The sequence below is a fragment of the Aspergillus chevalieri genome, chromosome 5 (genome assembly GCF_016861735.1).
Source record: "Aspergillus chevalieri M1 DNA, chromosome 5, nearly complete sequence".
Classification (NCBI taxonomy): domain Eukaryota; kingdom Fungi; phylum Ascomycota; class Eurotiomycetes; order Eurotiales; family Aspergillaceae; genus Aspergillus; species Aspergillus chevalieri.
The window spans coordinates 87,545-104,048 of NC_057366.1; the positions used below are offsets into that span (position 1 = coordinate 87,545).

The window sequence follows — 16,504 nt, forward strand, 5'->3', positions numbered from 1 at the left end:
GCGCACTTCAATCGCTACCGAGACAGTCGGAAATCCGCCCTGGCAAGCGGACACGTGTAAAAGCCATCCAACCGTTCACAAGGCATAGAAGACGCCCGAACGAACCGTTTTGTAGCTCTAGGCTAGTCTGACGCCCAGAATGAGCGACAACATGAACATCGACAGCCCACAAAGGCATATGATGACACCCAATTCGGCATCGTATGGAGTAGGGGGTTCAGGTCCATCTAGCGCGCGAGTGCCTGAAACACCTACCCCAGCCACCCGGATAAGGGACCGCCCATCGACGCCGTCCACAGTTAGGCCGGCAACCATCCAGCCCATGGAGGCTCAGCCCACGCAGGCACCATCCATTGACATCAGTTCAATAGTTTCTTCGGTCACACAGCAGGTGATGAGCGAGATGATTCGCCAGCAGGCGACAATTTCTACTACTCTTTCAACGCAGTTGCGGGAATATGTGGATACCCAGACCCAACAACAAGAGACCCGTTGGCATGAGATCCAGCAATCCATTTTGGGCAATCAGACCCAACAACACCAAAGGGAACCGGAGCAGCCGGTCCATCCCCCTACTGAGCAGGCTCATCAACCTGAGTCGAACCGAAACCCAAGGGGCCACGCAACAGCACCCCAGACCCCAAATCCTCCAATGCAGGCTATACCCTCTCCACAGCCTGTTATTGTACAAAACGATCCAGAGTTGACTGCCCGATCTATTGAACGGGAAGAAGTCAGCGAAATTCGGCAGATAGCTCAAACACATTGGCCGACTCCAACAAAGCTTACTGGACGGGAGGACTATGCACAATGGGAAAGCGCGATAATTCGGGATGCTCAAACAATAGGAGCTAGAGCCGTACTGCAGCTAGACAGTTCCCCTAGCACGGACCGGATTGAACTAGCTAAATGGCGAGCCCGCTCTGATCTTTTATTTTCCCGAATAGTCAGTACAATCCCTAGCCATCATAGTCATGATGCCCTCCAAATGATGCCCTCTGTAAATGCCATCGGCCGGCATCTCCATGGAATATACAGCATGTCACATGCAGAACGTCGACTTCTGCGCCATAAGGAATTATTGGCAATGCCTTCTCCAAACACCAACATGGACGTGCTCAAACATCTATTTGATACATCGAACACCCTGCTGGATAGTAACTATTCAGCGAGCGAGATTTATCATGATATTGTGCTTTTGATCCTTGGCGAAGCCAATCGAGGCTTTATGCAGCCAATCATCAATGCATTATTCAATAATTCTCGCCATAAGAATGTTCACATGCTCAACGTGCGAGAAGTTCTTTCTGAGTATGAAGCTCAGACACGGACGCCTACCTCAGGCAATTATACACCTGCGAAATTCACCGTTTTTCGACAAGACCCCTGGCGATCGCCGATTTCACGAGAAAAACTGATTACCGACAAGGGTAAGGCTAAGGAACCTGATAGTCAGCCCAAGCGATCCTCCAAATCAGGCAGGAGTTCCATACCTCTATGCCCGTATTGCAAGAAAGGACGCCACCTGGAGGCTGAATGTTGGACCAAACACCCAAACAAACGCCCGCCGGAACGCCCACCGGAAGATAATCGACGACAAAGTCAATCAAATGGTACTGCCAACTCGGTAAATGTCAATGAGCTCACTAGAGCAGATGAAGAATGGGTATTGGATACTGGTACTGGCTGGACAATCACCCATGATCGATCCCTATTCATCAGCTTTGTTCCGGTGAATTCAAGCAAGGTTAACTTACCGAATGAGTCGGACAATCCTGTGATGGGTGTAGGAACTATCCAGTTGCCTTTCGGCGATAAATTCATCGTCCAGAATGTCCGATATGTACCTGCCTTCAAGCGAAAGAACCTACTGTCTTTCAGCCATCTTGTTAGACTTGGATTTAAGATTGATTACATGGATGACTCACGACTTTCGTTCATAATCAAGAGTTCAGATGATCGTTTGATGGCTACAGCACACGCAGAACGAGATTCTGATAGTGTGTATGTGCTCCAACAACCCAATAATGGAGCATTCACTGGCGCAGTTGTTACTCGCCAGGGTGGGCAAACACCTTCAAATTTAGCTCAAGGGGGAGACACCTTCCAAAGCAAACCAATCAATCCAGAGAAAAAGAATGCCAATTTCCGATGATCAACGGCCAAAGCCAGCACCGATAGATGTATGGCATCATCGGACAGGTCACCTTCATCAACAGGCTTTAGTTTGGCTTCATCAGAAAGGCAAGATAACAATTGATGGGACGCGTGAGCTTACTCCCTGTCACTATTGCATGGCAGGCAAAATGACCCGGAACAAGCTCACTGGAGAGCCTCCTAGAGCTGTACGCCCCGGACAGCGACTACATGTTGATCTATTCGGCGGTGGTAGAACACTAGGCCAGGACGATGACATAGGAGTGCCTCTGGGTGATGGCATATATAAGTATGTCATGTTGATCACAGACGATGCTACACGTAGACGTTGGGTGATTCCTCTGCGTGATAGAAAAGGATTAGTTGACATTCTTTTCAGCCATATAGATTGGCTTAAAGCCCAAGGCTTACCTCCCGCGTTTGTACGTGCAGATAATGAGTTCTTTTCCAATCGAGCTCGATATGAACAAGCAAGCATTCATCCAGAGCCAACCACCTCATACACACCATGGCAAGATGGTGTGAGCGAACGGGGTATTCGAACAATTTTAGAGCATACTCGTGCTGCTTTATATGCTTCTGGATTGGAACGACGATACTGGTTGCGATGTTTGATGGATACTGTATTCAAGGCCAACCACTTACCGACTTCTGTAAACATCTTTCACGATTTTGGCCCCGGCACCCATGCAGGCAGTCCTGGAGTCAAACCAAGCAAATATAAACTCCCAATGGAAGCTTGGCTCAACAAGCCAATAGACATTGGTGAGATGATGGCTTTTGGCACCCCAATTTGGTACCATAAACATGGTTCTCAAGCCCCCACAGATAAAATGGACTCCCGGGGGGCAAAAGGCCTGTTTCTAGGCTACGATGGCTCCTTTTCAGTAGCCTGGGCCCTTGATATAGCGGGTAATAAAGTCTTTCGTGTGGGTGGAATCCGACGAGATGAAGTCCCAATTTCGCTTCAGAACGATGAGTTTATCCAACCATTCACCGTCAGCAAACAACTCAACCGGGAAAAACAGGGTATCAATAAGCCTGGTGATGATGACGATGATGATGGTGAACACATATTTCGACCAGCAGATGGCTTTGCAGCAGTCACCCTGCCTGCCCCAACGCCTACTAAGCCGTCTTCTTTGACCGCTGCTATAAAGCGAACTGATAGAGATAGGTGGTACCGGGCGATGGAACGCGAATTTGCCAAGCTCAAAGAGAAAAATGTCTGGGAGCTAGTGCGCGAAGATGATGTGCCACCGGGTACTAAAATTTACCCTGGACGATGGGTATACGACACCAAGGATGGTATTGATCCATTGGATGACCGTTTTTACAAAGCCCGATGGGTGATAAAAGGTAACCTGATTGACAAGAATCAGTTTGAGTATGACTACTGTGTATACGCGCCAGTAGTCAACCCACATACTATTCGTTTGCTTTTCGCCGTTGCCGCTTGGAAAGGATGGACCATAAGGCGTGTAGATGTGGCAGTTGCTTTCCTAAACGGGAAGCTAAAAGACACTATCTATATGCGACAGCCAACGAAATTCGAGGAGGGGACTAAGCTAGTTTGCAAGCTCAAACACTCTCTTTATGGGCTTACCCCTGCAGCGAGGATATGGTATGACACTCTGTCTGCCTATTTGAAGCATGTCGGCTTTGACCGCTCCCAATATGACCACGGCCTCTTCATTCATCGTGAGAGGAGGAATGTGTATTTGACTTCTCATGTTGACGACTTCATGATAGTCGCTGAGCGCCCTGAAGATGCTCAATGGGTAATTGACACCCTGAACAGCGAGTATGAACTCAAAATACTTGATGATGTCAAGTACTTCCTTGGTATGAATGTGGAAATATCCAGAGGCGGAATTCACCTTCATCAAGCCGAATATATCAAGGAACTGGTTGATTCCTTTCGTTTAACGAATGCTCATCCAAAAGTGACGCCACTGGATCCTGGTCTGATTATTGATGACAAGCCGGATCCCTCTATCGATATACGCGAATATCAGCGTGGTGTAGGTAGTTTGCAATGGCTTACTACCAAGACCCGATTGGATATCGCTTTCGCCACGACAATATTGGCACAATATAGCGCCAAACCAACAAGAAAATGTTGGAATTCGCTCATGCATGTCCTTCGATACTTGGCCGGCACGCCCCGTCGAGGTCTTTTCTACTGCAAACGACCAGACCCCACGAAGGGATTTCATCTCCCCTACGGCTTCTCTGATTCCGATTGGGCGAGTTATAACATGGCGAGGAAATCTATTGGAGCGTCAGTTTTTCTCTCAGTCAATGGACCAATCATGTGGTTCGTACGCAAGCAGACCTGCATTGCAACAAGCTCTAATGAGGCTGAATATATGGCCGCCTCAGAGGCCACTAAGGAGGCTATATGGATGCGTCGTGTGTTTGGTGAACTTCGTCTTTCAGTTCTTGAATTGCCCCCTATCCTTCTCCATATGGATAACCAGGGCGCTATGGCTTTGACGAGCAATGAAGGAACCAAGCGCTCTAAGCATATCGACACTCGATTCCATCACATTCGTGATAGTAGGGCGATGGGCCTGATTACTGTGAAAGGCGTGCCATCGACTGATATGGCTGCTGATGGTTTGACGAAACCATTGAGCAAGGATAAGTTCAAGCACTTCTTGATGCTCATCCGTATGGATGATGATGATTCAAAGGGATGTCCGACGGATGAAGTTGATGATAGGAAAGTAGTGGAAGTGGATGAAGGAGAGACTTGACTCGATGGTCTATGGCAATCCACGCCTTTATGTACTGCTTCTTTCGGCTTTACTTTCCACCGTGTTTGCTTTCTTTCTGGGCCAATCAGCTATTCCTACTACGTCTGGTTTATTGTTGATTTGGACGGCCTGTGCTCTCTTACCTGATGTTGAGGGCAAAACCCAGGTACTTTGTTTTGTATGTGTTTCTCTATGTGTATATAGGTCGTTCCTTTTGTCTGGCCACCTCGGGCGAGGGGGGGTGTTAGCACCTGATGATCACGTGCCTTCTTTACCGCCCTCGTTTGGCCAAATTAGGTAGCTGGTCGGACAGCACGACCGACCACCCAATCAACTACTCTTTCCCACATATTTACAACCCTGTATCATCACGTGAGGCTGATACGGCAAGGTCTGTAACATGTACCTTTCCAATTGGTGGCGCGTGGGAAGAAGCCAAAACATGCTCCTGCTGTTTTACTTGTTTGCACCGAACCTGGCACGTGCTTGGCTCATCAGACGAAGCTTCTAGAATATGTATGGTATGTGGGTGTCCTGTAAGTTTAGGCGAAATGTTTATCGAAATTATAGCACGAGCCGGTGCCTGTCAAGAAGCATTAATTACATACTAACTGTAACTATATATACTAGTAGAAGTAGGTTAGGGTTTGGGAAACAACCTGGAAGAGTTTTGGTGGGCAGGGCGGTTGTGCAACGCACTGTAGTATATGCTATTTGTGGATAAAGAGGTATCAGTAATATCCAATGCCACTACATTGACAGAGTGCCAGCTAACATACAGCCAGCGAGTCGAGCGCCAAGGCTCGGAGCGGAAGTTTTTGTGTCCTCCGCTTCCGTGTCGAATATCAGAAGGTCGTCAACACTGCCGGATCCGGATTGATAACCCTGATGACTACAGTAGGGCTGAGCCTGAATGAGCTTGTTTGCATCTTATCACTTGGCCCCGGGAGATACGCGTCACCAAGGCTGATGTTTGGGCAGAGGCCATGACGCGGTCGCTTCCACTTAATCTACTCCCGGTTATGTTTTTAACCGCCTGCGCCCCCGTGTGGTGGTCCAGTATGAGACCTCTTCTCTGGCTCTATCAACATGCAATAAGGAGAAACGACGGTCAACACTAGATGCGGAACCATGCCGACACCTCACCCCCCACGCCAGCACTCATATGTTTCTGGTCCGTGCCCGTGCTCCGATATAGGATAATTGTCTTACTCTGGACAGTCGACGCCACGGATGACGACTCGCAAGTCGCCGTTTGAGGCTCTGGCTATGCCTAGATCGTGTCAAACCCCGGCCGGTGACAATATATAAAAGTCCTATTCGACCTGCAACGCCGACTATCATTTCCTGCCAGATCATTCTTTCTCTCAGAGCAGAGTACGTTCTTTTCGCTGCATTCGTTCCTTCACGCCATGCATTTCTCCCGGGGCGCTGCAGTTGCCGCTCTGGCAACGGCTGCCAACGCCAAATCTTTTGCTGATGTCTGTACCGTCTCCAATGTACTCTCGGCTTTGCCCGCCAACGGAACCCTCCTGGGCATGGACATAATCCCGTCCGCTGTCACCGCAGGCGCCGTCTACAACGCTTCCGCTGGCATGGGCAGCACCGAGACCTACACCTACTGTAACGTCACCGTCGCCTACACTCACACCGGCAAGGGCGACAAGGTCGTGGTCAAGTACGCTTTCCCTAAACCTTCCGATTTCAAGTCTCGTTTCTATGTTGCCGGTGGTGGTGGTTTCTCTCTTTCCAGCGACGCGACTGGTGGCCTGGAGTATGGTGCTGTTGGCGGTGCCACCGATGCCGGTTACGACGCGTTCAGCAACAGCTACGACGACGTCGTTCTCTACGGCAACGGGTCCATCAACTGGGATGCAACCTATATGTTTGCTTACCAGGCGCTTGGTGAGATGACCAAGTTGGGTAAGGTCCTCACCCAGGGATTCTATGACACGAACAACAAGGTCTACACCTACTACGAGGGATGCTCGGACGGCGGTCGTGAGGGCATGAGTCAGGTGCAGCGCTGGGGTGAGGAGTACGATGGTGCCATTACAGGTGCCCCTGCTTTCCGTTTTGGCCAGCAGCAGGTTCACCACGTCTTTTCTTCCGCCGTGGAACATACCCAAGACTACTTCCCCCCTCCCTGCGAATTGGACAAGATTGTAAACGCCACCATCGCTGCCTGCGACCCTCTCGACGGACGGACTGACGGCGTCATCTCCCGAACCGATCTCTGCAAGCTCCACTTCAACCTGACCTCGATCATTGGCGAGCCGTACCACTGCGCCGCGGAGACCAGCACCTCGCTCGGGTTTGGCTTCAGCAAGCGAGCTGAGGGCAGTACGACCAGCTACCAGCCGGAGCAGAACGGCACCGTGACTGCCGAGGGTGTGGCCGTTGCCCAGACCATCTACGATGGCCTCCACAACTCCAACGGCGAGCGCGCCTACCTCTCGTGGCAGATTGGCTCTGAGCTCAGCGACGCGACGACCGAATACAACAACGACACGGGCAAGTGGGAGCTCAGCATCCCATCCACCGGCGGCGAGTACGTGACCAAGTTTGTCCAGCTCCTGGACCTCGACAACCTTTCCGATCTTGACGGCGTCACCTACGATACCCTCGTCGACTGGATGAACATCGGTATGGTTCGGTACATGGACAGTCTGCAGACCACCTATCCCGACCTCACCACCTTCAAGACCTCCGGCGGCAAGCTCCTGCACTACCACGGTGAATCCGACCCCAGCATTCCCGCCGCCTCCTCCGTCCACTACTGGCAAGCCGTCCGCTCCGTCATGTACGGCAACCTGACTCAGGAAGAATCCCTCGAAGCCCTCGAGGACTGGTACCAGTTCTACCTGATCCCGGGCGCGGCCCACTGCGGCAGCAATACCCTCCAGCCCGGACCTTACCCGCAGAACAACATGGAGACGATGATCAACTGGGTCGAGAACGGCGTCAAACCCTCTCGTCTCAACGCGACTGTTTCTTCTGGTACTTATGCCGGCGAGACGCAGATGCTATGCCAGTGGCCTACTCGTCCGTTGTGGAAGGGTAACAGCTCGTCATTTAGCTGTGTTAATGACCAGGACTCCATTGATAGCTGGACTTACTCTTTCGATGCGTTTAAGATTCCTGTGTACTAGACGCGTTCACGCGTTCCCGTGTGATTGAAATTATTTAATTTCTCTTCTCTTCGTGTACTTCTATGTACCATTGCTTTTAATAGCTATTAGCTAGAGAATACCATTTTCCTAACATGGAACCTCGTTGTGCCTCATACTCTATGGCTAGTAGTGAATGCACTGCCCACTACTCGTAGTAAACAGCACCAACCTCATAAATCATCCCAACTACTCCCACCAGTCTATTCTTAATTCCTGGTTGACCACTCGGTACCTTTCTCTACACAACAGTTCCGTTATAAATCGTACAGCACTTACAAATGACTATTTCTTTTAATGAACGCGAGAAGCACGAATATGCGCTTCGCGTCGTGGCTCATTCCGCGTTACCTCCCATGTCTACTGGGCTGATATGATCATTTCTGCTTACTGCCTCACGTCGTCTTTGATAAAGAGGTCACAGGATTGCTTTCGAGTACTAGGATGTTTTTCCCTCCCACCTAATAATCCCAGAAGTCACAAACTTTTAGCACTAGCGGTTCATAGTATCTTCTCCACGATATGTTGATGTTCGTTGACATGACCTAGACAAGTGCTCGTGATATAACAAGCACAAGATACAGCGAATGAAAGCAAAGTCCCTCTGTCCGCTATGAACAAAAGTCCAAAACCGAAAAGAAGATAGTGAAACGGAAGCGGCGCCGGCTACTTGGGAACCACCATATTCTCTGCTTCTTTATTGTGTGTCCGCAAGTGTGTCTATTCCCTGTTCTCTGTCACGGCGTCTGACGATGGCCAAGACTTTCCCTGTGTATTATTCATTAAGCCCTTAGGCCCGACAAACTGACTTAGAAATTTAATGCTTCGAGATCACTCACCATAAATATAATTGTGAGTCTCCTTCGTAACGTTCTGGAGTGGCGCTCTAGTATTGGCCGTAGGAGTGTTTGCCATGCGCTGTATAAACAAGTCAAGAAGCGCTCTGGCGTCTTCTGCTGGCGCAAAGTAATAGAGCTTTGTTTTTCTGATGAGAAGCTAAATCCCCTCGTAGCATGCCTGCAGAATCCATCCTCAGAGATTACCCATGAAGGAAAAGGTGAAAACCTTGGCAAAATGAAAGTGAGAAGGATGAACTCCATTGAAAGGAAGAAAAGAGCCCTACCGGTATATATCGATGTTCGCCCGGGAAAAAGCGCTCCATCCTGGTAATGATCGCTGCGGCAATAGCCAGAATTTCTCCTCGTAGCAGGTTCTCCTGTTCCCCCCTCCCGTCTTCCAATTTGCGCCTCATCGAAAACATGATATGCGGCGATTGGGCGTCTTTCGGTACGTAACAGGTTTGAGGGCTCCAGTACGGGTCATTTGAAAGGAAAAGGGAGTCATCAAATATAAGCAAAGACACGCCGTCCTCTTCAAGATGCTTGCAGATGATACATATTAGCTATGAAGTATCATCGAAATCAATCCTCACATACAGGGATTGTCGCCACCTGGTGATCCAGCAAAAGCTAAGCCCTGCGGGGCTGGTTCCAGCCCTAGGATAGGAACAAAACATCCAATCCATCTCGTAGCAAAGTTCAATGACACTTTGATCGGCCTCTGACGGATCACGCATATGGAACTTAATTTCCTCTTGAAAACAGTCACAACGACGCTTTCGATCCCCTATTCTTTCCCAGTCGATCTGGTCCACATGAGAACGATCCGGTGATAGTGGGTCGAAGAAATTTGGGTACGGCGGATCGGCGTAGGTCCTGTCATCGTTCAGCTTCAGCTCGTCACAACTGATGGATAGATTGCTGTACGTTGAAAAATCTAAGAATATTTCGTCTTTGTCGTAGAGGGTTAACAGCGTTGAGATGTATTCGGACATTGATTGTAGTTCTGGAGTTCGCGTCATTCCCAAGTACAATTTCATTCGTTTTCACGAGGAAACGCATTGTGGACTTGCGTATCAACGGACATGGCAACAGAATCGTTTCAGAGAGTAGATGTGTTTGAAAAGGAAAAAGAAAATCAAAGTCGTCGAACAATGCCATCTGCCCTAAATCATATGACTTCAGGTGTATAGCTTCATGTGACCACATTTGCCTGGTTTTGCCATAGCAATAGCAACGCAACGAGACAAATTGCATTATGTTGAATATCAAGAGTCGCAAGACGGTTATGCACCTGTGGTTGAACGGCGTCGACGCGGTGCGGTATTTGGGTTAATAGATTGATAAGATAGAGGGAACTTGCAAAGAGCCCGACCTTTAACAGGGCCATGTCTTGCTTTGGTGTCGAGTACAGTCAGACAAATGTCAAGTTGTCCGGTTTACAAAAGAAAATCCGATTTAGGTGGGTGGTCTTGACGAAGGAAGCACTACGTTTGATATATATATTTTGAATCTTGAGGTCGATGGTTACATTATGTTTCAGAACTAAACAGTAATATTATATATCATTTATATCAATGCATTCCGCCATGTAATCCATCCCAAGTCGCCAGAGTACTATGAGTACTCCCAAGCAGTGTCACCCTGGTAGGGAACAGCTTCGAGAGAGATCCGCGTGCAAGCATTGTTCTCCGTGTAGCCACTGTTGATGATCGATCCAGTCGTGGCATTAGTGTACTCCAGAACGATATGCCACTGGGTGTCCTCTGGGTCCACACTGCAGAGGTGGAAGGTCAAGAACGGGTTGATAAAGTTGTTTGTGGAGAACACTTCGAGATCCGTCAGTGAACCCTCGGGGATGTTTGCGCTATGCGGAACGGTGTAGGTGAGCAGGCCAGTGGGGGAGACGTAGACTAAAACGGTTAGCTTGGATCTCCGGATCGACCGGATATGTATTATGGAGAAGACATACCCTGCTGGCCACCGGGGACTCCGGTGTTGAGGAACAGCTGGCCATTACGTCCGACAAATGAGGTCGTGTTGACTGTCTTGCAGCCGGGGATGTTCTCGGGGCAGAAAGTTGCGGTATCCTTGCCATGCCAGAATTGATTACCGTTGGCATTGATGGGACCGCTAAGAGGGCTATTGGACCAGCGGAGGTTCAGAGTGAACGGCGCATCATCGGATTGGCGCTTCTCCAGGGGAAAGGCCGAAGCCAGGGAGAAGAGGGACAAAGCAGCGAGGAACTTCATTGCGACTCAATTTGTTTTGATTGCGATGGGATTATTGGGTTCCAAATGATGCCGGTCGAGTCTTATATATGTACAAGTACTGGCAGCTAACGGTAGCGTCGGATCAGGCCGGTGATGCAGGGAGATGCGGGAAATACACCCGAGACATTCTCCACGGTCAACCGACCATGAGGTCATTTTATGCTGAAAATAGAGTCACATCTATGGTCTGAAGGCAATTGGAGAGCATAAGTACCACTGCTACTAGTGTCTAGTAAAGAGACGAAGAATGAGAGCATCCTGAAAGGAAGCCGCGCTATACCTGATAAGGAATTGGCAATACTCCGAACAAACTTTTCAATGATACTTTCCCAGTCCAGCATAGGAGCCATGCAGCATTAGCGACCTACTCCGGAGTTCTCCCTACTCCCTACTCTGTACACATCGGGCACTAATTGTGCCGGAATGCTACCGGACCGCGGTTTTGGTCCCGAGAATGTTCCAGTGCACTGACTGAGTTCAAGAGAAGCGAACTCCGCGGCAGATACGCCCTGACCAAGGAGCCTCCGATATACAGACCGGACTCCGTAGCAAGCCCAAAATGGCTATGGTTCAAGTCTACGGAGTACAGTAACGAGTTATCCAAGCCTATGAATGAGTTACATCGATGTTCAGGATGAGCTGCTAGAATACTCCGTACCCAGTCAGGGATTGCTGCAATCCGAAGCCAACAACACAGTCGTCGATCGGCTTGGCAAAGCATGGACCCGGAGGCAAAGCGAGTTTAGAGTGATACAGATTGCAGTACAGAGTACATTGTTTGCCATCATTTTCGTTGGTGTACAAACCAATAGTGGTGAAGGATGTCTGTCTGTCAGTGCTCTACTCGTACTGCACAATGTACAAATGTGCACAAGCAATTATGCAGTCAGGTGACGAGGTCAGGGATATCATGTGACGTTAGGTGACTCTACCATGGATTGGCTCAGCCACGCGTCTGTGGCGACAATCAGCCAATCAGAAAGTTTGCCTCCCCCTGGACCCGCAGCACTAGCCCCTTTGCATGTGGGGAAAACCGGTTGGCGCGACCAAAAAAGGCTGCTGATTGGTTGACCGTCTCATTGTCCAATGGCAGAACAGCAGCTAGTCCAAATCAAGATCTGCTCTTTTCCCAATCGGGAACCGGGACAGGATCGTCTTTTCGGCCGCTTCACGTCTCACTCTCTTTTACTCTGGACTCTGTACCTCTACCATCTCTCTAACCTTTCTCCTCGATATCTCTACCAGTGTCGGGATGGTCGCTGTGAGCCTTCGCTACTACTACTACCGGTGACCCTTTCTGAATCGGGCCATGCCATCCCGTCTGACTCTCTTTCACCACTGCGTTCCCGGAGGGCATGCCGTATAAGCATGTCCGGGGGTTTGGTGAAGAAGCTGTTGGATCCGCTGCAATGGTCCAGTATGTTCCCTCCCTCTTCCACCCGGCAAAAAGTGAGTCTGATTGTTGTTTCTAGGTCATTCCCCCCGCGGACCATGCACGCGCCGTCATGGCTATCACCGTTCGCAAGGATGGCGTCCGATTTCCCTCCGTCCGTTATACCTCCTCTTCGTCGCCATTTTGATGTTCTTCATGTTCCTGGCTATCGAGATCCTGCGCCGATATAGCGAGTGGAACGGGGGTTTGATCTACTTCAAGGATACCGCCAGCGTGTCGCATATCCAGTCATTCGCATACAACTACGTTCCGATAATCATTGCCCTAGTGCTCGTCACCTTTTGGAGCTTCGTCGAATTCGATGTCCTGCGTCTCGAACCGTATTTCCAACTCTCCCGTCCCGAAGGTGCCCCGGCCACCGTCCTGTTCATCAACTACAACTTTGGTCAATCGGTCATCACTCCCATCACGTCCGCGCGGAGAGGTCATTGGGTGGTTTTGTGTGTGTCTCTCTTCACGATGCTGATGCGCATGTCACTCCCGGCACTACACAGTACTCTGTTCGAGTTGCGCGAGGTCACCCTCCTGTCCGATGAAACCATGCACGGCTGGCCCAACTTGGTCGATTTACACACTCAGGCTACTTGGATGGCTTCCCAGGCAACCAACAACTTTGACTCGGTTGTCTCTTCCAACGATGACTTGCAACGCTCACGATCCACCAAGTATGCCGTCGCCCCGGTCGAGATCCCAGGAGTGGATCAGCGAGAGAGCACTGTGTGGACAATGAATCAAACTATCTACTGGGCCGAGCCGATTTGTCAGGATGTCGTCGTGAATGAGAAAGTTTCCGTGGTCGTCGATGGCTCGCAGGAAGATCCTACAGTCTCTTGGAATGTGACAGGAGTCCCGTTGGTGAAGGACGGTGCAACGATACACGACTGCAAGCTGGACTTCAACTATAGCAGCGTTCTTTTCGCCATGACGGACAAGTTACAAGTCCGATATTGGGAACCGGTGTCAGCTAATACGAGTCTCTCTTCGAACGTGGCTACCAAGAAGGCATTTACGGCCAGAGGCTGCGACCCTTTCGATCTCTACGGCGTCCTTCTTGGCGTCAATGCCTCGTCTGATGCCGTGTCCGCTCCGACCCAATATAGGTCATCTGCCAGCATCTTTGCCTGCGACATCAAATACAACAAGGCAGAGGCTGAAGTCTCAATGCATGCCAACAGTTCCATCACGGGCATCACAATTCATAATGGTACGACGAGGGAATTGACGCCTCAGCAGTTTAACGTCCCAGACTTCCAGGATCTGTTGTCAGAACGCGCCCCGTACACGAGTGACCTCCTTTATATTCGAATCAACCAGACCTCGGGCGACACTACCGTGACAGAACTTCCCGTTATCAGCCAGCAGCTGGGTGATATGGAGCCGGTTCTCATTCTGGATACTTCGAGTGTCATGAGCCCAGAGGAGTTCGAATCCAAAGTGGTGAGAGGAGTCAAGCAGACTTTTGTCCTAACCATGGGCCGTCTTTTCAATCCGGATGAGAAGCCTACCATAATCCACGCTACCCGATTAAGCAATCAAGTCGCCATAGCTACCGTTGGGTTCGCAGCGTTCTGGTCTGAGGTCGTTTTGGCAGCCGGTACTGTAATCAGTCTCTTGTTGGTATACATCTACCACCGCCGACCGAACATCATGCAAAGCGATCCTGGTCCGATAAGCGCCATGTGCAGCATGGTAGCCGATGTGTTCAGTCCTTCTAATATCCTCACCGATTCGCGGTACGACTTGCATCAGTTTTCTACTCGCCAACTGCGACGCATTCTCCGAAATTCGCGCATTCACTGGCAAGACGGACCGACGGGAAAACGTCTAGAAATTCGTCCCTCCGACGATGATGGTAAATTCCCTTGCAAAGATTGTGAAGTACTCGTTACTGACCGAACCAGCATCGCTCGTTGAAAACCTAGGCGAAAACCTCCAAGCTCGAGTCGACCCGATGCCACATTTTCTTCTCATTCCCGTCTTCATCCTCGAATTCCTACTTCTAACGGCAGTGATCGCCAGCATGGCATTGATCATTGGTTTACTCGCACGAAATGGTAAATTCCGGCACTTGACACAATCCGATTCCAGTTTTCTCCAAGTTGTTCTCTCCGTCTTACCCTCCATTGTCGCCTCTGCTGTCGGGTCCCTTTGCACCTCGATCCACCGAAATCTCAGCATTCTCGAACCGTGGGTTCATCTCCAAAGAGGAATGGCAGCAGCCCGGACCTCGTTGTCGATGAACTACTCCGCACAGAATCCTTGGGCTGTTCTGTACAAAGCCGCCAGAGATCGCCATCTGCTACTGGGCCTGGTGTCCGTTGCTTGTGTCGTCAACACCGTACTCACTGTGGTGGCTGGTGGACTATTTACCCAGAAACTGGCCACCTCCTATCTACCAACTGATCAGCTGCTGACAAACTATAGCGAGACTACCTTCTGGCGCACCGACTTTGCAGCTGATTTTACTGAGTACGATCTCATCCAATCCAGCATCACAAGCGGTGTACCAATGGTGGCCTGGACCAGCACGAACCACTCGTTTGTCCCGATCAAGATTGAAAATCCCGATCCGAATGCCGTGTACAGTGCGCACACTCTCGGAGTTGGGGCAGACTTGGATTGTCAGAAGTTGGAAATCGCGGAGAACCTTGTGGATAACCACGAAGAGGGCCGCGTGTATTGGGAATACAACCCTTTCGATTCTCCAGAAAGAAGATGCAAGGTTGACATGACCTCATTGAAAAACACCACATCCGGGATATCGTTGTCAATTCACTTCCTCTCGCCCGTGGCCGTCGATGAAACGGATCTGTGTCAAACGTCGACCGTGGTGGTCCTTGGTCGGTGGAACTACGAGCCTGGGGCTCCTGTTACCGACCATAACACCGTCGCATTGCACTGCGAACCGCGGATGGAGATGGAGGAGTATTCGATCTTCTTCGACCAGAAAGGGCAGATCGAAGAGTACCATCCAATCAACTCGACTGCCATCACCAGCGGTGAAATGTACGACAACGCTACTGCCAGTGTCGGCCAGTTCAACAAGGTGTTTGCGGCCATCCCTCAAAGCTACGCGGGCAACAGCTCGACTGGAAATGGTTCCTATATTGCATCTTACGATTGGGCTGGTTTTCTGGTGGCGCGTCTTTACCAACAGCAGGAAGTTAACATGACCCGGCTCAACGCGGCGGATCTCATCGAGGTATCGCGAACAGTGTACCAGTGGGTGTATAGCACGTATTTCTCGATCTGGAGAGAAATCTACCTCCAACCACTGCAGGACCCATATCCGGCTAAGAATTCCACCGTAATCTATAGCATGTGGGCAATGGATCCATCGGTCCCATCCCTTGCTATCGCGCTGATGATCATCGCGTTCGACACGCTGGTCGTCCTCGTCGTCTTCGGTACACGCCGCGGCCGCTTCAAAGGCCCACGCATACCCCGATCAATCGGCGCCGTCATTCCATGGCTAGCCCACAGTCGGATGCTCAATGACTTCCCAGGCACATACACCTGGACCAACACCGACCGCCGCGCACACCTAGAGCGCCTGGACAAACGCTACGCATTCCGCACATTCCTCAGCCCAGACGGCCGATGGCGCTTTGCCGTCGACGAGGAGCAAGACGTTCCTCTACCGCCACCACAACCACCAGAAGGTGGATGGGACCCGTCGAAAGCGGGAGGCATCCAGCTCCGCGAGCTGGGCCGGGAGCCGCCAGGCCGAGAACCACCGAGCCCAGGCACTCCCACTCCCAATGGACATGGACATATATAATGACTGATGTGTGATGATCTTCGATTCTGTGTATTATATTATATTGTTGATATTTTGGGTAATTGGATT

The 16,504-nt window shown here is 50.3% G+C and overlaps 3 protein-coding genes across 3 annotated transcripts; 2 read left to right on the forward strand and 1 right to left on the reverse strand.

Annotated features, from left to right (window-relative positions):
- Positions 1-6,331: 6,331 nt before the first annotated feature.
- ACHE_50030S (putative tannase) lies at positions 6,332-8,071 on the forward strand (the record flags this gene model as incomplete). The annotated part of the gene is made up of 1 exon (XM_043279701.1): positions 6,332-8,071. The coding sequence occupies one exon, from the start codon at positions 6,332-6,334 to the stop codon at positions 8,069-8,071; it is 1,740 nt and encodes a 579-aa protein (XP_043137354.1).
- Positions 8,072-10,545: 2,474 nt separating this feature from the next.
- Positions 10,546-11,180, reverse strand: ACHE_50031A (uncharacterized protein; the record flags this gene model as incomplete). Its single annotated transcript, XM_043279702.1, has 2 exons — positions 10,546-10,841; positions 10,901-11,180. The coding sequence occupies 2 exons, from the start codon at positions 11,178-11,180 to the stop codon at positions 10,546-10,548; spliced, it is 576 nt and encodes a 191-aa protein (XP_043137355.1).
- A 1,389-nt stretch (positions 11,181-12,569) lies between these two features.
- ACHE_50032S (DUF3433 domain-containing protein) lies at positions 12,570-16,435 on the forward strand (the record flags this gene model as incomplete). The annotated part of the gene is made up of 3 exons (XM_043279703.1): positions 12,570-12,618; positions 12,674-14,506; positions 14,556-16,435. The coding sequence occupies 3 exons, from the start codon at positions 12,570-12,572 to the stop codon at positions 16,433-16,435; spliced, it is 3,762 nt and encodes a 1,253-aa protein (XP_043137356.1).
- Positions 16,436-16,504: the final 69 nt, after the last annotated feature.